Raw genomic sequence first — 26,571 nt, 5'->3', positions numbered from 1 at the left:
AAGTTCGGAGCCTAAAGAATCCATTTAATATAAACCAGATATGTTGGGAGGACCATATGGATTTCAGTGGATGGTTTACTGTGAGCCGGCGAGAATTCATTGTGTGTCCAAGGCAGTAGATAAGAATCCTAACATTTCTCGTAGAGCTCTGTGATCTTCATTCAGAGTTAGCCCCTTACAAGTGTGTCTGTGATGCTTCTTAAACTCTTGCTGGAAAACCTAAAAGCAATGACTGCTTTCCATTGTTAAGAAGTGTTTCCTCAGTCTTGGGTATCATTCTTACCTGAGTGTTCATCAAGAGAAGGAGAAACTCACTTCTTTCTGAAGTTCAATTAAAATGCTAATTGGAAGGCACAATTTTCCATGTCAAACATTTGCATAATCATTTCACATATACACTCTGATTTTAACTTACATCCCCACCTATATCAAAGTCTTAACTGGGATATTCCCACAATGCCTGGTTCATACCTAAGCTACTAATGTGCCAAATTAGTAGGTCTAAATTAATGAAGTTCTGAAAGGCTCTTAACCTGTTTGTAATTTCTGAGGTCTTGAAGAGGGGCTCCCGAGGGGACACCTTCTTGTCTCTCTTTGGTGGTAATGGTTGATTTGCATATTCATTGTCCTTGCCCATGAAGAGCTCCCATTGGACAGAAGTCAGTTTCCCATACTTTTTCTCTCAGCGGTGTTCCTATTACACAAAGCAGCTATTCTTGACATACGGAGGCTCCCTTAGTGTGCCGCTGCTGATGCTGGAGCCAGTGTTGAGGATGCTGATGGTGATAACACAGAGCACTTCTTATTTGCTAAGTCCTGTTCTAAGTGCTCAGTGTGTATCAGGGTGCTTAACTCTGGGGATAAATGCATGTCCCAGCTGAAGAAACCCAGAGGATCCACCAGTATTTCTCAGTGCCACCAACACTGATGGAAGATCTTAGAGTCAAGCCTAAATGGATACTGGGTGCTGTCCTTTGAACCTTTCCTACATGCTAATTCTTACATGAAATAGTCACACAAACCCCTTTAGTTAATATGCAGGTGCTTGTAAATCCACCAATGGAAAAAGGCTTGCTTATGAATAGACATAACAGGTAAGTGACTAGAACAGAGTGCATAGATACACATTGGGTAACATTAAAAAAAAAAAAAAAAAAAAAAAGATGGCAGGCGTCACTAAGGGAAGAAAATGTCCACAGAATCTGGAGATGGACACTGGAGAGGTCTCTAGGCTGGTTGGTTGTTACATGTCAGTTTTCCCTTTTCTCCATTTCTGTCCATAAATAAGACATGAAGGACAACTGTGCTTGAGGGGAACATCAACTCCAGGGTAAACCACTGGGACATGGAGTCTTTTTGCTGAGTCTTCTTTTTTTGTCAGTGTTTCATTAGGCCCCTCCTGTCATTGCCTTTCAGGTTTAAAGCCCCCCTCCAAATTCACTGCAGTCATCCATGCTGTGACCCCCCTGGTCTCTCAGTCCCAGCCAGTGTTGAAGCTTCTTGTGGCTGCAGCCAAATCCCAGTACTGTGCGCAGGTGAGTAACTCTGCAGCCTCGTTTCCTACCTGTCCCATACTTGGCTTTCCAGGACTCGGCGAGCAACATACCCATTTCCTCTAGTGATTGGCTAGGCTTTGATACGCTCCTTTTTTTTTTTTTTTTTTTTTTTTTTAATCAACTTGGAGACTCAAAAGTGAAACCTGGCACAAGTCAGATTTCAGAATGACCTTTGCCTTGGTGTAAAATGTACCCGTTCCCCCAACACACACACATACAGATGTTCTGTTAAAAAAAATAATAATAATGTATGAAACAAATTACTTCTTTTTTTTCTTTTTGTTTATGGATATGCATGCATGTTTTGGGAGGGTGAGCAATCCGTGTGTGTATAGGTACACAGGTAGAAGTGTTCACATGTGTGTTTAGGTCAGAGGTGAACCGAGGATGTTGTTCCTTAGGTACTGTCTACCAACTTTTTGAGACAGGATCTCGCACTGCCCCGCCCCGGCGTTCATTGATAAGGCCAGGCTGCCTGGCCAGCAAGCTCCAGGCTCTGCCTGTTTCTGGTGCCCCGCCCAGCACTGGGATTACAAGCACACACTCCCATACCTGGCCTCTCCCATGGATGCCGGGGATTGATCTTAGGTCCTTGTGTTGGCAGGGCAAACATTTTACTCCCTGAGCCACCTCCCTAGCCTCTTATTTCATTCATAAGCATCAAAATGATAAAGCAAACCAAAAACGGCCATGGGCAGGACACAGAACACTACGTTCCAATAACAGTAACAGACTTGGTAAATGTTGGGAAGTGTCGACTTTTCCTTCACGGCAGCCAGGAGAGAGAAGAGAATGATATCTGTGGTAACAGTGTTTCCCAAATCAGCATCACCCCAAGAGTCTTAACACTGTTTAATTTTTTAAACTTGTGACGGGTGTAGATAAGATGGTTTACAAATAAGAAAAGGCTCAAATCATAGTGAAGTGTTCAGTTTTGAATTCATTGCCTTTAAGGGAAATTATAAAGTCACATAAAGCCAGCAACTGTTCAGGGGAATCCAAAGCAGGAACTCATTGTGCTTCTGTCTCAAATTCTTCTATGTCGCCCACATTTCCTGGTGTAGTGTGAGTTCATAGCAGATGTTCAGATGTTTAGTATACATTTTTATTTAACTTGATCACAGTTACTGTTACACTCTCATAAGATATCAGAAGTTAGAGAACACTTGATTAAGTTCTGACAAACTTAAGTTACTACTTTTTATTTGTGAGTTTGTGTGTGTGTGTGCGTGTATGTATGTATGTATGTATGTATGTTTATCTATGTGTTTCCATATATGTGAGGTTTATGTATATGTGCAGGCGCATATGCACAAGTGTGTGTACACATATAGAGTCCATAGGATGACATTGGGATCTATCTCACTTGTTCTCTTTCATATATGTTAAGGCAGAGTCTCTTCCACCCAGAGTTTGCTTATTGGCTTAAATGGTCGAGTAAGCAAGCTTACCACAAGGATTCTCTACCTCCTAGGGGCTAGGATTTTTGATACCCACCTGGCATTTTTATGGGTCCTGGGGATCAAACTCAAGCTCTTTAGTCACTGAGCCATCTCCTCAGCCCTCAGTGGCACTACTTTTTCCTAGTCTCTGAAAGTAGCCATTTAGATTTCTACCCTTCCTCTCTGGTTGTTGAAAATCGAAAGTTCTAAAGTTTGTGCGGGTATGGACTCGCTTTGAAATTTTGTTTTACCAGCTCACTTCTATCCCTCTTTTAGAAGGGGGCCTATAGAAGTACTCAAGACAGCCATCTAATGATCCCTGTACCTTTCAGATCATAGTTCTTTGGAATTGTGACAAGCCTCTACCAGCCAAACACCGCTGGCCTGCCACTGCCGTGCCTGTCATCGTCATTGAAGGAGAAAGCAAGGTAGGAGGGGCTCATGTGAGGGCACTGTGGAAGCTTCTCTCTTCACAGATCACCATGGATGCTGGCTCTAGAAGATCCCTTAAGAGCCCTTGGGTCAGGGTTGTGTCTATCACTGTACTTGTTCCCAAATGTCTAGCTTTGACAGCCATGGACTTTGGAATAAGTAAAACTTGCAGAGTTTCACTGCAGTCTGGTAGCTTTCTAACTTTACATTCTTGGATGCTATCTCCTCATTCATAAAAGGAAACTCATACCACATACTTCCTAGGGTAACTGCGAGGGTGAGATGAGCTTAAGGCTCAGCAGTGTTTCCATAAATGACAAGAATGAAAGGTGGCCGTGGCAGCTGCTGATGCTGATGTTGGCATGTGCACGGTTTGTTTAGCTAATGCATTGTGTCCTTCAGAAAAAGTTCTTCCTTACCCTTATCTTTAAAAAGTTGTTTCTCCTTATTTTGCCTTGAAGCCTCCCTCCATCCAAGACATGCTCAGCCTCGCTGGTCCGTTACTTTCATTACCCAGTCCACTCTGCTTAGAACTCAATAATCTTCCGGTCATCTTCCGGCCTTTCAGGGATTATATTTCCTGATGTCTTAAACCAGCATCTGAAGCCATGTGTCCTGCCCAAGACGGCCTTCCAGTCTCTTTCTCTCTACTTTCTTCTGTGGCTGCTGGTTATAATGATCCTATTAGCCATTTGCCTTTGGTCTTGACCCTCTGTCTCAACTCTCCACCTCTGTCAACATCCCCACCTGTCTTTCATCCCCCTTCATTCTGCTGTGGTCTTAAAAATCTCACCCACTATTAACAGTCAGAACCCAGCTCACTCCCCTAGCTGCTGCATGGTACTTTCTTTCCCAATTGTAATTAGTCACTACTCAGTAAGAGTGATGTTGGAGAAGCAGTGTCTTCTGAGAGACTCTCTTTGCCAGTTCCACAGAGACTGCTTTACACTAGGTACAGTACCTAAGCCAGAATAGCAAAATAATCAGTTTGTTGGGTCAAACCATTTGAAACCATCTTGGATCTTCAAAAGGTGACAAATCCATATGTTTCACATAACATGGTAGAATTGCAATGGCCCCATGGAGAAAAGACAAACAGAGCATGTCATTATATACTCATTTTCCACTTAGAACACTGTGTGTTGGGTTCTATATTATAGACTTGCAACACACTGGAGAATATGACCATTGTACTTAGAGCATCCATAGGTCTGTTGTCAATCAAGATGGTTATTAAACCTGGTTGATTAGCCTTTGATAAGAAAAGGTGACTCTCAGAACTGTCTTAAGCCTCCTGGCATGAATTTTTCTCTTATGAATACATGTCACCGTATGCATAGTTTCGCAAAAGGTACTGACACAAAAAGTCTCCTGCCTCCAGTGTTTTATGTCCACCTCCTCAAGAGAATAATGTGTTAGAGGGATGGTTACATTCGGTTTTAACATCTGGAAGCCTGGACAGTGTGCAGATGTACACCAGCAACTCTGAACTTTGGAATTCTTTGGTGTTTTGCCCCCATGAACGACCACATCTCCCATATCTCTTTGGACTGTGTGTGTCAGGATATGTGGACAGGACTCAATGTGCCTGACTGGGGCCATTCTAATGTCTTTAGATTGCACTACAGTTTCATGCTCTAATTCACTAATTGTGTACCTTTGCTCCCAGTGAGAAGTTACTGCTGAAGATGCTAATGCCTTTCCTGGGATCGTACCTTGAGGAGGTGCCACACTCTCCCATCAATTTCTATAACTATCCCCCTGTTCAGTTTTCACCTCTACTTTGGCTACTCATCCCAGTGGACTGTGTGGCTCATGTGCCTTGTCGTGACTCTCAGTGTCTCGGGTGGTACATTCTCTGGAAGCGTTAGCATTTCAGCCTTGCTCCAGACTCAGTGGGTTATAACTTAGCCCTACTGTGACGATTCAGTGAAATGTTGTGTATCAAGGACTTAGCCTTGTGCCTACTTAACACACACTAACATTTCAACAAATGTCAGCTGGTATTCTGAGAGGGATCGGCATGTTGTGACTTGTGTTAACAGGCTCTAGAGCCTGGCTTGGTTTTTATATGATCTAAGGGGCGTTTCTTAATCTCTGTGCCGTCGCACACCTCCAGGAAGCAGAAGTAATCATGATACCCAGTTAATGGTAGCTGAAAGAATCAAACGATACCATGTGTGCCAGGAGTTGAAGACAGTATATCATAGAATCCCCAAACTTTGGTGCAGGGTGTGTGTAGTTATTTCCATACAGTATTTTCCTCTGTATGAGATGAGTTGTGGCCTGCTCATTATCATGTTTATAAGTTGTAAAAGTTGGCTGCTCACATGGTTAACCAGTTTTGTAAACAAGCAGGGCAAAGCCCATTTATACACTATTGACCTTGTGGGTCTATTCCTTCCCCTTGTGTTAGTTCACTCAAGAAGGTAATTGGGTCAAGGACTTGAAAGAAAATCTCTTATTCTATACAAATGGGCTCATAAACTGTAGGTTCAGAAAAAGGAAGAGGGGGAGAAAGAGAGAGGGAGGAGAGGAAGGAAGGAACGAACAAAAGAAGACAGACAGACTGACTGACTGACTGACGGACTTGCCTATGAAGCCAGTGACTGAGCCCAGGGTGGGGAGCCCCGCCTTCTGCATCCCACCATCTTCATATCTAGCTGGGACTTCAGAACTGATGTGTGCTGTTTCAGCTGCAAAGCTCTGTTCTGAATTTATAGGGCTTGTCTTTGCAGTTTTCCCCTGTAGGCTGAACACGGGAAAGGTCAGGGCATTGCTAAGCTGCCAGCTAATGGTTTCTGCGGTCCTCTGTGGACATGTAAACAGCTCAGGAGACTCGCTGCAGGCAGAGATTTCTGAGCACTGTGGCTATGGGGTTGCTGACCGCTTTGTGTTTTATTTTATTTTAAAAGACTGAGAAAGATTTAAAAAAAAAAAAAAAAAAAGAAAACACACAGAAAAACACCCAACCCTGACCCACTTGACAGATGTGCGGGACTAGTCTCTGCAGCCGCGTATACTACAGCTCTGTTGCCTAAGCTCTCGGCTAGGTTAGTGTAGTGTTTCCCATTCTGAAGGCTGGGAGACCCTTCTGCAGCTCACAGGTACGCATCTTGGATCTGAGATGAGGAGGCAAGCTTGGCTTCCTCATGTAAGCAAAGTGTGGGATTCTTTGTGGTTATTGAACACAACCTCCCCTCCCCCCACACACACACCCTGCTCCCCAAGCCTGTTAGGCGGCTCCTTCTTCCTCTTGCCAGGGTTCAGCCGCTGCTTTGCAACCCATCATTTGAGCATTCGAAGCGAATTCAAGCAGGGCATGCCTCTAGGGTCTCTATGTGTAACAATTGGCTTCTGTGTAGTGCAGTTCTCACAGGCACAAGCTGTGCCTCTCACGGTGAGCTTCCGCACCTCCATCTATCCCATCAACCTTCTTAGCCCCATGCCCACTGGTGTAGAACGGCCCCAGTGCATCCATGTAACACCTTCCCAGCTTCCCTAACTGTGCACCACACATGCTCATTCTTATCCAGTTAAATCGATGTAGCCTTCATTCTTAATTCCTTCCACTGGCATAGCAACAATATATGTGTACGTGCACTATGTGTGATTTTTGCTAGAATAGAAATAAAGTCAGTATTGTAACTATTTGGACATCTCCAGGGTCTGGCCTCTCAGGGTATGTACCAGGATGGAATATGTCTTCTTCCCTGTTCTTTCCTGCTCTCAGGATATTGCTTATCTTCGGGAGTCCCTTGTGCTTGCTGAACCCTTGTCTCTGTGGCCTCATTTCGGTCTCTGCCTGGTCAATCCCACCTAGTCAGGGCTAAGGCAAGCTGCCTAATTCATGATGCCCATGAAGCCATCGTGTGCTCTTCTGGCAGCTGTCTCTGCTGCCCTCCAGTCTGGCACTTTTCATTCTGAGTGAAAGCCAGTCCTGTAGCTTTCCATCTCTACAGACTCTGGGTTCCTAGAGGCAGGCCATAAATCATGATTGGTTTCATCCTTGCTGTGGTTAGAGTGGTAACTGTAGGTGCTCAGTAGTTACTGCCCACGTTCATTTTTGCTGGTGGTCAATGGAAGACGTTTGCTGTGGCAGATGACATGTAATGGAACAGTCTTCGTGATGATGTGGCTGGCAGAATTTTCCTGACAATAAGACTAACGTGGATTCTCCGTGCACCTAACCTCACTTCTCTGACTCCCCAGGTTATGAGCAGCCGGTTTCTACCCTACGACAACATCATCACTGATGCTGTGCTCAGCCTGGATGAGGACACTGTGCTTTCAACGACGGAAGTAAGAATGGGCCTGAGAGGTGCTGGGATCGCTCTTGTCCTTGCCTTGCTAGAAGTTGAAAACATTTCCCAAGTCTTCCTGAAGTGGTTTTAATGAAGCGAGTCCCTGTTAGCGCCTTGCCACCCCCTGGCACCCTGAGAAAGGCACTTTCCCCTTTGTTTTCTCTTCTAATTAAGACCTGATTTGTATGACTGTTCTTCTCCCCTCCCCCTCTCATCTTTCATCTCCTTTTGTTTTTTAAGTAGTACAGCTTTAGGCAGGTGTGTAGAAACCCAGGGACGGAATACCTATATCGTGAAACTCTCTAGTCTAGAAGCAAGCATCCCACCCTTCAACAGTTAACAGTGCTATCTCTGCCCAGTATGCACATTTGTGGCTTCTAAAAGGCTATTTTTCTGTCTCATCTAAAGTGCTCCCTGCTCCCATGTGCACACACTAATTCATTCTCTCTCTCTCTCTCTCTCTCTCTCTCTCACACACACACACACACACACACACACACACACACACNCACACACACACACACACACACACACACACACACACGCGCGCGCACGCGCGCGCGCGCACACACTATGCATTCACACACAAGCAAAGTTTCATTTGAAGGCTGAGATGGAGACCAATTCTATTTTAAATATTCAAGTATTTGTGCCAAAAAAAAAGATTACACATGGAAGTATGTGGAGAAAGAAGAGGGAAGAGATAGATGATAGAAAATGTTGTAGCTGGATTGAGTATTGATCGCTGAAGCTTCGGGCCATAGATGAGATCAAAGATATCGCTATGAAAATATAGAATCACATTATTAATGTGATCGCATTATTAATGGTAGCTACTTAAAGGCACAGAGACTTCGCTAATTAGCTTTTCCTTTCATTTTACTTTTTAAGCCTAGAATCATTTTTTCTTTTGTTTTAGAAATTGGCACTTGCCAACACGCACTCTTTCAGACCCCGAGTTTAGTTCTAGTAGGTTCAGTTACGGTTGATATAGGCTGGCTCACTCCCCTTCCTCCTTAAGATTCCATAGTGGCAACTATGAGTTTACTCTCTACCAGATGTAGTTGAACAGATCCTGAATTACCCCAGGACAAAGTGTCCCGGGCTCACCTGATTCAGTGCTTCTTTGCAGCCCGAGTTCTATAAATACTTGTTAGTGACTGGGCGCTGGGAATAAACACTGTGCCAATGCAAGGCTGACCACACAGCCTCTGTGTCACATGTCTCTTGGAAAGACCACATGCCATTGGGCTGAAGATGCGATGACCAGGCAAAGAGAAGGCCATGAACAGCGAGCCTTGAGACACTCCAGCTGGTATTTTTCTGCAGCTTGCTGCAAAGGGAAGCTGGCATCCCGAGAGCACATTCACTCCACAAGTACTTGCTGAGCGATTCCTTTGTTCTGGTCTCTATGCCAGGTACTTGGGTTACAGAGTCCCTGCTTGCATCTATCAAAGTCCTGGCAGTAAACAGAATTCAAGTCAGATTGCTCAAATGAGAGCATTTTCAATTGCTTAAGGAAGTGTGGGTAGGGTTGGTGAACACTGGCAAGGATGGTTAAACACCTGGTAAGAGCCAAAAGCTTTCCTACCACATCCCTGAACAAGGAAAAGGAGAGGCGGTCCCAGAGATGCAGCTCTGCCAAAAAGGCCCTCTTCCCAGAGCTGTGTTCATGGAGATGTGGCTGTTGTCAGAACTGTGGTGCCACATCGTTCTGAAAGGAAGGGAACAGCGAAGAGACCTTCTCCTTGATCCCATGTTTCTGTTTCTGTTTTAAGCTTGCTGGTGGCTACCATTGACCTGACCTAGCCATGCTCTAGAACAGTACGCTGAGCAGGTGGAGCCCTCCCTGGGTGTGCCGTGATGAAGTCCTGGGACCATACAATTTAGAGGACGGAAGACTGGTTTAGCTCAGGGTTGAAGAGCTATCACTCCGTCATGGCAGGAAGGATGTGGCGGCTTGGAGATCATGTGGCAGCCATGAGTCAGAGAGGGATAAAGGCTATCTGAGCTAGATGGCTCCCCCTTCTTCTCCCTTTGCTTCCTCCTAAATCCCAGCATATTGAGTCTCACATTCCACACTCACATTTACCCTTACCCTCCTCTAGTTAATCCTTTCTGGAAACGCTCTCACTGACACATCTAGCAGCATGCTTTACTAATTTCCTGGGTACCTCTGAGTCCAGTCAAGTCAATAGTCAAGGCTAGCATTAGTATGCCAGCATCCCAGAATGGACGATGCCTTTTCAAGGGCAAACTCAGGACAAGTTGTACATCCCCATAGTGGAACATCCACAGCACATACCTAGGGCATCTTCTTATGGCCTGGAGTATGGTTCATCTCACATCATCCCCAAGGCACAAGGCAATTGCTCACACACCAGGCTTCGGTTTTCCATGCCGCATGGTGAAATAGCTTCCCACCACTGTGATGCGTCTTTGTACTGGAGAATTTCCTGTGAGAAGATAGCAGTTCCAACCACTCAGTGCATGCTGGGAGGAACATGTGTTGCATGTGAAGTAATTAGAAGTCAACATGGGTTGAAAATGATATGTAAATTTAAGAGGTTGGCAGTCTGGCTTGCTTTCGCCTGCTGATCACTGAAGTGATTGTATGGCCTAAAATGCTCATGGGCAGAATTTCTCTATTTTTTTTTTTTTTTAGGTGAATAGATGTTGGTTTCATTGGTTTTGCACCACACACACACACACACACACACACACACACACACACTGCTCAAGGGATCTTAGATTGTATAAACATCTCACTGAAGCATCAGGAATAGATCTTTTTTTTTTTAAGAGGCATTCTTTAAAGGGCATTAGATAGAGGTGGTTTATGGTTATTTACATTTATACGAGTTGCTACAAACCCTCAAAAGAAAACAGATGTTGATTTTCTTAAGAGAAGGGGGCTTATGTTGACCTTTGCTTTCTTTGATGTGTTAATGATGTGAATGAAAACAGTGTTATCAGAAGAATCACAGTTTTATCTGAATTTACTTTTGAGTTCCTTTGAAATGACTTGAAAAGGCCCTGAGATAGTGAGAAATGCATGCATTGAAAGCACCCCATTGCGTTCTATACTAGTTGTTTCTTTATCAAAGAATAATGGGAAACCCCAAAGAGTGCTGACAGTCGGGTGGATTCTTTGACAAGAGGCTACATGATATACGGTCCCATCAATTGGCACTGTTGGTTTTGAGTATGCGGGATGTCATAGGTTATCCTGACCTGGTCTTGGGTGTCTAGTCAGACTCTCTATCCCCTGCTGTCTTAAATCTCCCCAGTAAGTTTTCCTGATGCATGGTCTACCACTCTCCTTCCCTCCCAGTTCCTGGCAGGTATAGTTTGTGTGAACGAGTCATTTTAAGCCTTTCTTTTCTTGTGATGGCAATGTTTCCAGAGAAAGAGAACCAGTAAGGGTTTATTGTGAGGAATTAGTTTATGAGGTCATAGGAGTCACAGGGCCTGCAAAGTCTACACTTTCCATATATAAGCTGGTGTCTCAGGAAAGCTGGTACTGTGGTCCTTATAGGAAAATGGTAGCCTGAGAGTGCAAATAGCCAATGTTAAGTCCCAGCCCAAAGGCAGGAGGAGTCCATGTGCAAGCATGATGGTATGGGGGAAAAGGGCACACACAGAGTAGGTGGGATGGCTACGAGGGTTAGAGCTCTTGCATGGAACCCACATTACCAAACCAGATGTGGTGGTACACATCTGGACTTTCAGGACTCCTACAGCCTGATGGCAGGCAGAGACAGGGGCCTGAACATGAAGTTTGTAGACCAGCTAACCTGGTCCTAGTGTGGCCGAAACAAGAGTGCTTGCCTTGCAAAGATAGAAGGGAAGAACCAAGTCCTGAAAATTGTCCTCTGAGCTCTGCACATGTGACCTGGCACAAATGCCCCGTCAACCCCAAGACCAATTCTTTTAAAATTGTTAAGAAACATCAGGGACACCTTCTTCCTCCATATTCGCTCTCTGTGAACTCAGTGGATTGAAAGGTGGCCATCCACAGAAGAGGGGCCTCACATGTTAGCCTCATGTGGAAATAGTTTCGCTGGCCCACACAGAGCTAATCTTCCATCTGCCTTCCTGACCTTTGTTGTGGTCAAGTTGGCACACATGCTAACCATTGTCCTTTTTATTATGAAAGCCTCTGACTAGATAGTAATTGAGCAATCTTTGGCACAGCTCAGAATGTCAGGCATCAAATTGGTGTTTCATATAAATGTGAATATATGGCTGTTTACAATGAGAGTTGCTTCTAGCTAAGGCTGAAAAATTTGAAAATAAAAATTTATTTTAAAATTTTCATGAGGCAAGTAGCATGACTCAGTGGGTAAATGTACTTTCTACACCAATGCTCAAAATCTCACTTATGAAAGAGTCTCTGTATATCCCTGGCTGTCCTGAAACTCACTCTGTAGATGAGGCTGGCCTCAAACTCAGAGATCTGCCTTCCTCTGCCTCCCCACTGCTGGGATGAAAGGCGTGTGCTGCCACCACCACTGGGCTTCACAACCTCATTGAAATCCTGGGTCCTATGTGATGTATATCGAGACCTGGCTGTGAATGCTATCCTTTGACACCCACAAAAGCAGTGTTTAACAACCCAAGCCCCAACCCAAACAACTAAAGGACACTGACACGTGTGTATGTACACGGACACGTGTGTGTAACTTTGCACTCGACTCAAATAAATAAACTTAATAAGAAAAAAATTAATGTTCTTGGCCAATGGTTCCAAAAAAGATACTTTATGTCGCATATCATTTTAACAATTACCTTATTGCTTTATTGTTTCTTTGAAAACAGCATAGTCATCAATGAAACCTAGGATTCCCTGATGTTTTTACCTAGGCTGAAACTAAAAAAAAAAAAAAAAAAGAATAGAGTAGTCGATGTAAAGAGAAATGTTACCTAGCGAGTTTAATGGGTAATATGAGACTTGGGCAAAAAGCTTGGGCAATATCAAGCTAGGCTTACTCACTTCATTTTTAAAATTATTTTACTAAAATGAATACCAATTTACATATTATAAGATCAATCAGTTTAAACTTTGCAATTCAGTGATTTAGTTCATTCATGGTCTATACAGTTAATGTCATTTATCTCTTCTCCCAAAACATTATTATCATTCACAAAGGAATCTTTGTATATGTTTTACATTGTGCCTCCCATCTTTGACAACCTTCATCTTTAATTTGCCCATCACTGGTTTGCCCAACCAGGACATTTCATGTTTGTGGAAATATGTCCTACATGGCCCTGTTAGCCTTCTTTCTCTTACTTAGTGTACTGTATGGCATTTGAGTTTCAGCCGTGTTGTATTAGTGTTACCAGGACCTCTCTGGCTCCTTCTCTATTCCAAGTCCTTTATCTCCATGGAAAGAATTTAGACAAGACACAGAACCTATCATAAGGAGAAGCATATAATTAAATGAGGAATTCTCGTGGCTGAGAGTGGGAATGGCCCAAGTGTACCATGGTAAAACACTTTCATAGTGAGAATGCACAGCAACCAAGAGGGACCCCATACTGACCTTCATGCTTATGTAGGCTATCTCCTCCTTAAGGTTTCTGAAAGTGACAACTTCCTGGGTGATGTCTTCCTATCCAGGTGATTGTCAGATCCATTTGGCTTAATTCTGTAGAAGGGGCAATGGTTTGTCTATCTTCTTTTACAGGAAAGCCTCAGAATAGATGGTGTTTTAATTAGGTTTCTAAGACGGAATAAAACATCATGACCTTTTAAAAGCAAGTTGGGGAGGAAATGATTTGTTCAGCTTACAATTCCACATTGCTGGTCATCACTGAAGGAAGTAAGGACAGGAACTCAAGTAGAGCAGGAACCTGAAGGCTAGAGATCATGCAGAGGCCATGGAGGGGTGCTGCTTACTGGCTTGCTCCCATGACTTGCTTGGCCTGCTTTCTTATAGAACCCAGGACCACCAGCCCAGGGATGGCTTCACCTACTATGGGCTGGGCACTCCCCCATTGATCACTAATTGAGAAAATACCTTGTAGATAGATCTCATGGCGGCATTTTCTCAACTGAGGCTTCTTCCTCCTTAATGACTCTGGCTTGTATCAAGTTGATACACAAAACCAGCCAGCACACAGAGTGACTTGCTGATCTCTGGTGCAGTTCAAAATGTTCTGTCTTTACCCATGGCTAGAGATCATATCCAAATTCCTTTTTTTAGAATTCAGATCCCCTTCTTTCAACCAGTTGTCTAAGTGCCTATGCTTCAGTTCCTGTTTTCTCCAAACTGTTGGTTGTAAAGGAAGGGCCCATCTCAGTGGTAAACATGATGATATCCAACCAGGGTCCTGGGGAACCTCACTCGGGTGGTCTTTTCAATAACTGGGTGGCCCTTCCTTGTGTAACATTATATGGTCATATTCATTAGGCCATAAAATTTCCATTTTTCACCCTTTGGCTGTTCTCAAAATTTACTGGATATTTTGGCCTTCTTTGATGATAGGACCAGGATGTAGCATTAGCATTCAGTTCCCAAGCCATGTTCACAGTAAAGGACTTGAAATAATTGTAGACAATGAGAATTCCTTTTGCGTGACTTACCGAGAGGTGATGATCCAGGGTTGCAAGGTAAATTATAACATGTGTTTAAGATAAATTGCTTTCAATACTAGCAACAGAACCTAAGAGAGATGTAGAACCATATACACTAGATATGTTGGCCCTGCCACTTACTAGTGCACATAAATTACTTGGTCCTCTACTTATCTTAGCTTCCCCTTTTATTAGCTGATAAATATAAAAGTATCTATCTACCTCAAAGGGTTATTATAAGGTTATTACAATGTGTACGGTCCTCTAAACCTTTATATGGTAATCGTTATATGATCATAAATGTATCGTTTACTTTTATATTTTTTGTTTATTTTTATTTATTGTTCATCAGATGATCTGAAGGGAGTGTACAGATTAAAAAAGAGATAACTTGCCAGCTCTATGTGCTGGCCTAGAGGAGGCTCAGAAGTACCCACTTTGGCTTCCTATAAACCTTTTCTTTAAAATAATCATGTCTTGTCTTGTTTTGTCTTGTTTTGTTTTAACTTGGGCCTTTGTCCCCACTTGTTCTCAGTGACTTCACAGTGACTGCCTTTCTAGCTTTACCTAGCATCCTGTGTCTTTAGACCTGACATGCCTGGTGTTATTTTCTTTGTGATGTCTTCTCTATGTTCCTGTTAAAAGTTGTGCTCTTTTCAAAAAACTTTCCCTAAAGAAAATGCTTTAATTTTAGTCACTTGGGCTTTGATATATGCTAGCTACGATGCCTGCCGTATTTCAGTCCCAGGATGCACACAGGAAATCTGTTCTCGTTTACAAAACAGATGCTCCTGTGCTTCCTGTGAATCAGTGGTCACATGTGCCTCTGGGGCTGGGGAGAAGGAAGCAACTGCTTTTCTGTTTTTTTAGCTTGAACAGACTGGGATTTCTAAAGGGCAAGTCAGAATCGATCTCTCTCCCTCCTCCCTTACCCCCCTTTCTCTCTCTTATATTAATCTTAAGTTTCTTTCCTACAAAATATTTAAGATGTGCATAATTGCAGGGCAAAATGTCAAGCAGTCAGTTTAATTTGCTGATGAATATGGGAATTAATGTTTCGAAACAGTCGTGGGATTCCACGTTACGAATTAGCAGGGGGAGGTTATGTTTTGTTGACATTTGTTCAAAGTCTTGATTGCTTGTTTGGCTTGTACTTTGCCTTGTAGGTGGATTTTGCCTTCACCGTGTGGCAGAGCTTCCCAGAGAGGATTGTGGGATATCCTGCTCGCAGTCATTTCTGGGATAACTCGAAGGAGCGGTGGGGATATACATCCAAGTGGACGAATGACTACTCCATGGTGTTGACAGGAGCTGCTATCTACCACAAGTGAGGAGCTGAGATTTCTAACAACTGCATTAATAGGAGCTTTAGGCCAAATCCAGTTTAAAACATTAATGAAAATTAGTCAGTATTCCTGTTTGATTTTTGTTGAGGTAGCAAACATGTGCTATGAATCTTCTTGACTTATTGTATTTTTATAAATTAAGCAAAGTATTGTTTTCAGTTAAGCCAAACGATACCCATACACTCATAGCTAGGTTGGGTAGCTGAACATTAAGAGGAGATACCTAAGTATTCATTCACTCTTCTAGGTGGTTTGGGTTCCCCATTGAGTAAAACAGAAACCATCTCTGACAACGCAGGGCTCATATTCTAGTGAACAGAGACATACAAATGCTACAGGGAAATCAGGGACAGCAAGAAGACACTGACAAAGAGTCAAGTAGCATGAGATGCAGAAATGAGGCAGGTTGGAGAGTGGTCAGGATGGTCTGTTATCCAGATGGGAAGTGAGCAGAAACTTCAAAGCAAGAGAAAGGCAGCCAAGGATGTTATAGATAGCATTGGGAAATAACAAGAAGAAACACCCAGAGTAAAACGATGGACGAAGATGGACAAGAAGATTGGGATTAGTGACTATGGTGCAGTGGATGAGAAGGTCCAAGAGGCCTGGGAGCCTCTAATGGATGAGTCAGTGCATGGCCTGAACAGAGCAGACTGCAGGGTTGTGTTCCCAGTATCCACTCAGTATGTCATGATGAGAACAGTCAATAAGGAAGATGACAAAGGGAGGAAGAACTGTTAGAAAGTAGTGAACCAAATGGAGATGGAGATTAGACTGGGGCCAGGGAGTGAACAGTGGTGTAAGTAGTGGCCACCCTGCAGTGGTACTTGGAAGCTGGTTCAGAATGGTGACCTAATCAGAATCTAACGACTACCGAGTTTTCTGGCTGACTTGAGGTCCAGAAGGATAGAGTGCCATCAACAGAGGGAATTCTACAAATGAGAAACTATTCCTACATGCAAATTTTACCCTGGGCATGTTATAGTACCTAAGAGGCTATTCTGAGAGATATGAAAATGGGCAGTCTTTAAAAACAGCAGACAGAGGTAAAATTATCAGATAAGTAAATGTAGAGCGTTCACATTTCCACAGTCCCACAAGATCACTAATGAAAATCCCTAGTATTTTATCCTAATGAAGAAAATGTAACCAATCTTACCTTAGACTTTTAACATAGAGAATTGAGAGTCTTATCATTTCAGGGCTAAGTCTGAAAGTGCCCAAGTGTAAACATTTGGCTGAGGAAATCTTAATTTCAAAGCTTCCCCTTCTCCTGCTTCCTCCACACAAATGAATTTGATTCATTCAAGTAGCTTGCCTAGTTTGTAAGTAGATTCTCTTGCCACCTGCATTGGTCACGTTTCTCATTACTATGACAAAATACCAGTCAGAAGCAACTTAACAAGGAAGTTTGTCTTGGCTCACAGTCTGAGGATACAGTCCATCATGGTGGGGAAGGCAGGGCAGCAGGAACCTGAGAGGAAGCCGCTCACAGTGCATCTTTAGTTAGGAAGCAGAGCAAGATGAATGCTGGCGCTCAACCCACTTTCCTCTTTGTACTCCGTCTTGACCCCAGTCCACGGTGCTGTCTACATTCAGGGCAGGTCTTCCTTGCTGTGTTCACCCTTTCTGGAAATATCCTCATAGAAACACACTCAGCAGTGTATTTCCATGGTGATTCAAAATTGCATCATCACAACATCTTAGGATTTAGTTTCTCTTTCTAACTGACCAGCCTGATACCAAATTGTGATGGGCAAGCAATATCTGCATCCCTGGGGATTTCTGTGCCTCACTTGGTTCTTCCTTTGTAAAATAAGGATACTAATATAATAACATCTGCCTCATAGATTTCTTAGGTGGGTTAGATGAGGCATTTCTTGTTAAACACTTGGGAATATGATGTGGTCTATAGTGAGTACAGTAAAAAGCAATAGCTGTCATTATTAAGGCATTTGGGTGGCATGCTCAGGGATCCAGAGAGTGCCTGTGTTTAAAGTCTACCTGTCATTATGTACTGTTGCCCGCTAAGAGAATTTCCTTTGCTATTTTCAGATATTATCACTACCTGTATTCCCATTACCTGCCAGCCAGCCTGAAGAACATGGTAGACCAACTGGCCAACTGTGAGGACATTCTCATGAATTTCCTGGTGTCTGCTGTGACAAAATTGCCTCCAATCAAAGTGACCCAGAAGAAACAGTATAAGGAGACAATGATGGGACAGGTAAGAATAAAAAACTTTCTTCCCAAGGCTACACGAATATGTTTTCCTTGGCTTTATCTGGCAGTGTTATAAGGAGACACAAAAATAAGCCACATCTGAAAGCCCCAAAGGAAGGAATGATTGGCACATGGATAATTAAGAATATAAAGCTCTTAGATAACCCATAACATGACATGACAGTGACACATTCTTAGAGTTTGTCTTATACCCTTTGGGCTAGTATAACAGAACAACATAGACTTAAGGCTTAAGTTACAAACATTTATTTCTTATACTTCTGAAACCTGGGGATTCTAAAGTCAAGGTGTCAGCCGTTGTAATACCCAACGAGAAATCACTTCTTATTTAATTTGCCATATGGCTGCGTGGTGCAAAGCTGTCTGGTGCACCCCATTCCTGAGGATTCTCCCTCCATGGGCATATCATTTCCAGATGCCCCACTTACAGATCAGCATGTCCCAATCAGACATCAGTATTTTCAGGAAAGGTGTAACTGTTCAGTCCGCTACAGAGTGAGAGTTCTGCAGTGAATTTAGGTCAGTTTCCTGTAGATGCCTACAAGTCGCAAGGAATCCTTTCTTAACAGAGTGTTCTCGCTTTTGTTTCTCTTTTGAGAAAATATCATAGTGAAGTACTAGAAGTCACACTACCAATTTTCAGTTCTCAACCTAGCATTTATAAGCTGTAGGCAGGCCAGTCACTTTCTGAGATTCTCTTGGCTCATCTTTAAAATGAAGTGGTAAAACCTTTTTCATGAAACTGTTGTAATTGTTAAAGTAAAGCCAAATATCCTCTTGGGTTATAAATTTTCATGATAAAGATACTGTCGCAGAAATATCCAACTTCCTGTGTTTATAGACAGGAAAACTGGGTTTAGAAATGTTAACTTATTGCTACAAGTAACCCCCCCCCGTAAGTTAGAGACAGAAGCGTAAGGAAGTTGAGTTTAATCCCCAACAGTATACTCTGGATATGGTAGGACACGCTTAGAATCCCAGCACTTGGAAGTGGGGACAAGAAGATCAGAAGTCATTCTTGACAAGTACGGCGCGTGAAGCTAATCTGGGCTACCAAGTAAGACTTTGCCTCAAAATAAACAAACAAACAAATAAATGGATGAATGAAAGGAGGCAGAGATGCAGTAAGATGACTCAGCAGATAAAGATAATCCTACCAAGGCAGAAGAGCTGAGTTCTGTCTCTAGCCATTCATGATAGAAGGTGAGCACAAGATATCTTCTGACATCCATGTGCATGCTGTGGCATGCACATGCTCTCGTGCTCCATTCCCCATGGTGTGCACACACACACACACACGCACACACACACACGCACACACACACACACACACACACGAATGAATGAAAATAAATACGTAAATAGATGTTTTCGAAATAAATGAAAAAGCTTAAAGATAGCTACTAGTTCTCCCTAGGCTAAATCATGGAGCCCTTGCCTTGCATGATTAAAATCAACTCTTAGCATAAACATAGCTGGGCATGGTGACTAGGTAACTACTCCGAGGCTGAGAAGATGGTCTAGGCCATGGGCGTTCTAGGCCAGCCCCAGCTACAGAGCCCAGGGTAGTATATCTTTGAAAACAAACAAACAAACAAACAAACAAACAGAACCACTGCCAAAACCAAAAGAGACCATGGTTGTATCTGTTTGGGTGTTCAAACTTTGTGCTGAGTGCTAGCTGTAAATCGAAGTTTTGTAAAGGGAACTTTAGCAAGCTCTTACAGCAACCTTCTTGACTATGTTTTTCTGATTCAATAAATGTAACATGAGAAAAACAATATTAAGAGAATTATGAGTCATATGGTATCCTTTACAGCCTACTGAGCCCACACAGGTTCAGACAACATAAGAGTACTGGTTATGGGGAGATACCTGTGCACTGGGAAAGTTCTGCCCTCCTTTAACAATTGAAGTCACAGCAGAAGCATTGGCAAGAATCTTCCAATCATTAAGACCAAACTACTTCAAGTCTAAGCCGTGTGTATTGCCGACTGTGTTCCCATAAGCTTTGTCAAATGCAGGCTCATAGAACCACAACATTCTGTTACTAGTGTTTGCTAGGGGGGGGGGGTCTTCAGACTCCCCTGAGGATGCGCAGTCATCCAGGGAGAACTGCTAGTAACACATCTGTGATCTTTTCGTATATGTGCCTGCTTCTACTATGTGAGCATCTCCAGTAATTCACATACTTTAGAGACAACTCGAAACTGAATATTAGATTTGTCTCCCTGTGCCCAGGTAGTATAGTATACTTGAATCCTTCTTCCCATCATACTCATGATTTCAGTAAATCTTTGTGTCCATAGAACGAATGGGTATTATGTTTAAGTTTATGCTTTTATTAGATTGAAAAAGATGGTGGTGGTGGTGGTGGTGGTATTTGTTCGTTGGGTTGGAATCAATCAAGAATGAGCTGAAGTTCTTGATAGTTTTTCTATTTGCATACATGCACATTTTCCTGGGCTTGAGTCTGGCCCTTTGGAGTGAGTGGGCCAATGAAAAATGCCTGTCAACCACAGAGCAGTGGCTCTCCACCTTCCTAAGGCTTCAATCCTTTAATACAGTACCTCATGTTGTGGTGAACCCCTACCAGAAAATTATTCTTGTTGCCATTTCATAACTGTCATTTTGCTACTGTTATGAATGATAGTTATGATATTATAAATCACAGATATTTATCTATGCTTTCCGATGGTCATAGTTGACCCCTGTGAAAGGCTCGTTCGACCACAGAGGGGTCGTGATCCACTGTCTTCAAGGCTGTCTTCTCTGATAGGAATTCAGCCCATTATCTTAAGTCTTTGTCTTGCTGTTACTTGCCAAGGTGATTCTCGCAGTACAGATGCTAGAGAACAGAGCCTTCCTTCTGCCTCTTTCTGGCCTTCAGAGAATCCTGTAACTTCCTTGACCCTGCTGTGACTTGGGAGCTCCTCCACCTGGTTGCTGCCAGGCTCCAGTGTGCTTCAGGAAAACACTTCACAAGTAGTGTTTTGTTATTCTGCTGCTCAGTGCTGGCTTGACATTTGTATTTATCACGTTATTTTCAAGCGTGTTGATACTTGTGATTTTAAAGTGACTCTGTGTGAGTCTCACTCTAAAATGCACTTTTCATGAAAGTATGTTTCTAGACCACACAAACACACACATAGTAAGCAGTTGCTTATTTACCCGTGTTTATCATACTTGCATGTTGAGTGTGAGTGCCCCACCCCTGCCCTTGTGATCTCCCTCCCCAGCAAACCAGCAACAAGAGAAACAAACAAAACACAAGTCCAGTTAGTGTTATCTATATATCCACTCAAACTCACAGTGGCCTGTCCCTTAAAGAAAACTTAGTTTGTTCCTTCCCCAACCCCAACTGGAAGTCATCAAGTCAGTTTCCATCATTTATGTGGTCTAAATATATTTGACAGCTTTAGGGGCAATATAACTAAAAAGATGGTAGCCTTTTTTTTCTTTCTTAACTTTGATAACCTGGGACCATCTATTACTTAAAACAACTGTTGGCATTTAGTGGCATTGAAAAGACAATTGTTAGGTTACGAGCAGAATTTTAATATTTTACTGTAGACTCAGTCTTGTAGTCATAGGCATTGTGCCACTGGATCTGAATCACTTTTGTGTCTCAGTCATCTCAGTAGAGTAGAGACAGTCTATAAAGGAGTGCGGGTTTATGTGCTCTGTAGCTCTAGCCAGGAGCAAAGTGTAAGGGTTTCGTTTGCCCTTCAGTTACGCATGCATCTTTTTAAACAAGCCATTCAGTAGGAACTTGATAAAGGTGGAAAGTTAGATGCTTAAAGTCCAAGTTCATAGTGGGACTTCTGACAGCCCATGTCTCCACACATCAACCATGTTAACAACTGGGATTTAGAAGGTTGGAGAGATGTCTCTGCAGTTAAGAATGCTTGCTTCTCTGGCAGAGGACTGGAGGTCAGGTCCCAACGCACATGTCACATGACTTAGAATCTTCTGTGATTCCAGCTCCAAGGCATCTTATGCCTTCATGTGGCCTCCAAAGACACCCGTGCACACAAATACAAAGTGTGGAGTCTCACACACATAATTAAAAATAAATCTATGCTTAAAGAAATTTCACATAAGGATTTAGAAAACTATCTTTGAAGCAAAGACTTCATTGTGAGTCTTTATATGAGTTTATATTTGGTCCCAAATATAAAAAAGAATGTTCTGTTTAGTGACGGTAGTAGTTGAGAGCCCATTGGTAGAGGTCCATGGCTCAATCATCTGAGCATTAGTTCAGAAAGCTTCAAAAGATTAGGTGTGTTTGGTCATTGGTGAAGCTGCCATATCTCGACTTCAGGCAAAGGTAAATGGGCATGCCTGAGCTTTGGCATGCCTGAGCCTTGCCTTCACCAGCTTTGTAGATGGACAGGCTATGAGGCCACAGGTTCTGCTGCTGGCCTTTACCAGATCCAGCTTAAGGTGCTTCCTCCCCACTGCCTTCTCTCTCTCTCACACTGTCTTCCTTATTTGTCTCCTTCTCCCCAGACTTCCCGAGCATCCCGCTGGGCTGACCCTGACCACTTTGCCCAGCGACAGAGCTGCATGAATACATTTGCCAGCTGGTTTGGCTACATGCCGCTGATCCACTCTCAGATGAGGCTGGACCCGGTCCTCTTTAAAGACCAAGTCTCAATCCTGAGGAAGAAATACAGAGACATTGAACGACTTTGAGGAAGCCCCACCGAGTCGGGGAGGGGAAGCAAGCTGGGCGTCCAGCTGCTCTCTCCTCCCTCCCAATGCAGATCCGCTCACGCCCAGCATTGGAGCCAGACTGTGCCAAGTATCAAAAAAATCAAAAAAAAAAAAAAAAAATCAAAAAGACAAAAAAGACAAAAAAGAAAAAGGAAAAAATAAACAGCTTAGATGAACACAGTGACAAAACTCGGCTGGAATCCTGGCTCCTGGGGCTGCGCCAGACTGCTCCAGTCACCTCACTGGCTTCTGTGTCCCACAACTAGGTTGTGTACAGTTTAATTATGGAACATTAAATAATTATTTTTGAAATGATTGCTATGCAGGTTTAAACTTTTTTAATGATCAAAACTATTAAAAACCAGAGTTCTTTCTTTAATCAAAATTGTGTTGGTTGTGTATATTTCCAAGCTGCTGCCCCCCTCCCTACAGACATGATTGCCATGGGTCACCCAGGATTTCCTGCAGTGACAGAAACAGACATCCCAGGACACACTATCAGTTATTCGACATAATGTCAGCAAAGAACTGGGCATACAGTAACACAAGTTCATATTCCAGTTTAGATGTTCGGGTCCCCTTGGTCTCTACACTGTTGCTGCATGAAAGTGTTGACTCCAGATAGGCAGATCTAACTCAAAACTTTAATAGAAATATGGTAATCTTTTTACATGGGGATGGGTGGGGGGAGTTAGACCAAGCAAACACTGGTAGATGTAAGAAATGTTGAGCAGAGAGCCAAACAACTCCCAGCATGTTAGTGACAGACGTCCCACAACTAAAGCCCTATACTTCCTAGAGGTTGGCCCATAGGTTCAACCACTGACCCATATATCTGATGGGGAAACCCTATGTGTTAGAGGCCAAAAGGAAAATAGTGAGTCCAAATTATTTATAAGACAAGTGGCTTAACGTTTGTGAAAAATTCATATTGCAAAGGCTTCTCTATTAAGAAAGAAGCCGTTATGTGTAAATCCACACCATTTAACAAAAGGATGGTTGTGAAATACCTAACTGAGAGCACGCCTTGCCACAGAACTCATTCCAATTTGGGTTAAACATTGTTTTATACAAGGAAAAAAAAAATTAATCAAACAAACATGAAGACTTCTTTCAGTTTTGAAATAAGTAGAAAAATTTAGTTATTTCTTGTTAAAAAAACAATGCTTCCATCCATGCAAATATGGTCTTAAGTTTATGATGGTTTTGAAACAATAAGAATACACATATGCAAGTCCATGAAGCATATCTCTAAGCTCCATTATGAAACATGGAGGCTTCTAATATTAAATGACTGCTTCTACTTGAAGGAGTCACAAGAGGGTGAGTTATAGAAAGATTATTATACTGAGTTACATATTGAGTTACAGAAAGATTATTAGGTACTATAGAGTGATCCATAAGGACTTTAGTTTCTTTTTCTTCCAAGAACTCTCGTGCATTTCATACTCCGGCTGTATAGACATCTGGAAGACAAACGAACCTGCCTAATGTCCTAGAGTGGGTGCTGTAAATAAGAATGAATGTAGGTAGGTGTTTGCTGAGGCCTTAAATGATAACTCCGTTGCCTGCCCAGCAGCAGAGCAGGGACCAGAACCCACATATACAGATGCCATGTTGTGAGTGGTGTACTGGCTATCAAGTCCACTCCAAGAGAGCTTTTCTGCAGCTTTGTGACCCATTAACGTCTCTCTATGCATCACCCTCATCCAGTATGACCCTGCTTTCAAATATGGGACATTCCTTAAATGGACATGACATATCACTAAGTATTTCTCCCAGTGTAACTCTAAGGTCTGCAGTGCTTACGTTTGCATCTATCAGTAAAATTCCCTCAAAGGTTTTATACTAGCTGTAATTCTCAGCATGTTAAAAGGAGAACAATTCATTTCATTTGCATATTTGCATTTAAAGTGGGAAACTTATCAGAATGGTAGTATAACGTTATCTTCTTTACAAACATGAATGTAAAATTTTGTTAAACCACCACAAGCTAATCTAAAACTTAAGTTGTCACCTTGGGTTACAGAGCAGTGTCTGCAATTGTATTCATCAGTCCCTGTGAGTGGGTTCAGAGAGCTGCTTTGTCGTAAAGCTCATAGGGCACACAGTCCCCACAAATAACATGTGCTGTAATTACAAATGAGAGCAAGAACTGACACACTTCTCATCTCCTCTAAGTCTCCACAGTTGAATTTTGTCATTCTCTGGAGTAATCCTCTCCAGGATGCCGTCTAGCGTGTTCTTTGCTCGTTTGGAAGATGCAGTTGGGAATTGAACAAATGCTAAGCAAATCAGTGAGGCCCAACAGCAAGATGTCATTTTAATTCTCTTAGAAAAGAGTTGGTAGATTGCATTGCAATAAGTTGACGAATCATAGCCAGTGCTAAAGGATGTCAGGAGTTATCTCTCGGCCGGCTTTAATGATAACCAGGACCAACACGTGTTGAGTTGGTAAGCTGCCAAGGGTAGAAATTATACTACAAACCATCTAATGAATCACATGAAGAAACTCCATAGGGGACTCAGCCACTTAGGATTTTCACACATTTTTTTTCCCAGCCCTATATTAGTATATGTGTTCTTCAAACTTAAGTGATTTAAAAACTGGCTATGTATTTATATGAAAAGATTTAAATAACCATCAAGGTTTACCTGTACATTATATATTAAACATATCATCACTTTTGTTGACAATGGAAAAAAAAAAAAAAAAAAAANAATGATCCGAAGTAGAGACTAGAGAGAAAAATCCAGGCAATAATCCTTGTATTCATTTCACCAGATACTGCACAGCTCGGTGGGCATAGCAAGGCATGTGAACACGTGTTTTCAGAGATGATGCCTCTGAAACAAGGGGCATCTTGGGTCTGGAATTGAATGTGCGTTAGAGTTTAACTTCTTCTTGTTCCACATGGTGCTCAAAGAAGGCTCAATCCCCATGGAGTCCTTCAGTTCCCCTTTTGAAAATGATTTTTGCTTTTCATTACAGTAGGCTATGTTAGCCTTTATTTTTGGTGGCTCTCAAATTCCTGGTGACTTGAAGGAATATTATGCTAGTGGCCTTTCATAAAGGTTGCTGAACTTTAATTTAGTCATGGTTGAGGTGAGCGATATGAGAAGACTTATGGACTATTTAAAATTAAAAAAAAATTTCAAAAGAGAATGCTTGTTTGAACCACTAATGAAATTCTAATCAACTTTGTTTGAAAGATAGAAGGCAGAGAGCTTCATTGGGGTAGAAGCTGAGTGAGATTCATACTGGACAAGACTGGATTATAAATGCAAATGCCGAGACAAGCTTCCTCCAACTGGAAATATCATATCTTACTCAGGAGGGGGGCATCTCTGAGAGCTCCAGTTTGAAGGGTATCAGCTCTTGCCACGAACTGTGAGATAACAATGTTCCTCCTTTCTGCTAGCTCCCATCACCAGCATCCGGCCTGTGCATCAGGGCTACAGTTGGTAAATTTACTTTCCTGGATCCTGACAACTGTGAACAAGGGCCTTTAAAATGTGTCCGCCATTGCTGACTAGCTGTAAGCAAGAAAGACCTTTTGCTGTTGCCTGTCTGCAAGTGTGATGGGAACAAAGTTGCTTTGGATTAAATTCTCAGTGGACAAAACCTGAATGTTGAACTGCATTCAATGCATCTCACTACTGATGAAATTATTCCTAGACTCCAGGTTTCCTTTGAAAGGGTGAAGTGGGATGAAACATTCTAAGACGGTTTTACCCCATCAGTTAGGTAATAATATCCAGGAACTCTGGATATGAAACCTGTGGATTTTGTTAGTGAAGGTGATTTCTGGCTGGAAGCCATTGTCTCCTCTTTGCCCTTTCCAAAAATCAACGGATATTGTTTCTTTTTACTTAGCTAAGGCTATAGTTGTCACTATCCTAGAGTGCCAGTATGTTCTAGATCAACACCATGAATGAGATTCT

General features: G+C 42.5%; 1 protein-coding gene across 1 annotated transcript in view; it reads left to right on the top strand.

Moving 5' to 3' along the window:
- Ext1 (exostosin glycosyltransferase 1) overlaps window positions 1-23,011 on the top strand; it is a 284,993-nt gene extending 261,982 nt beyond the window's left edge. The window contains exons 6-11 of the mRNA XM_021216867.2: window positions 1,417-1,535; window positions 3,331-3,426; window positions 7,643-7,732; window positions 15,484-15,644; window positions 17,719-17,890; window positions 22,420-23,011. Coding sequence (XP_021072526.1) covers window positions 1,417-1,535; window positions 3,331-3,426; window positions 7,643-7,732; window positions 15,484-15,644; window positions 17,719-17,890; window positions 22,420-22,605 — 824 coding nt within the window. The 3' untranslated portion in view covers window positions 22,606-23,011. The remainder of the gene's footprint in view (window positions 1-1,416; window positions 1,536-3,330; window positions 3,427-7,642; window positions 7,733-15,483; window positions 15,645-17,718; window positions 17,891-22,419) is intronic.
- Window positions 23,012-26,571: the final 3,560 nt, after the last annotated feature.

This window comes from Mus pahari, chromosome 17 (assembly GCF_900095145.1).
Source record: "Mus pahari chromosome 17, PAHARI_EIJ_v1.1, whole genome shotgun sequence".
NCBI lineage: Eukaryota > Metazoa > Chordata > Mammalia > Rodentia > Muridae > Mus > Mus pahari.
This window is presented reverse-complemented; position numbering and strand designations above follow the sequence as displayed.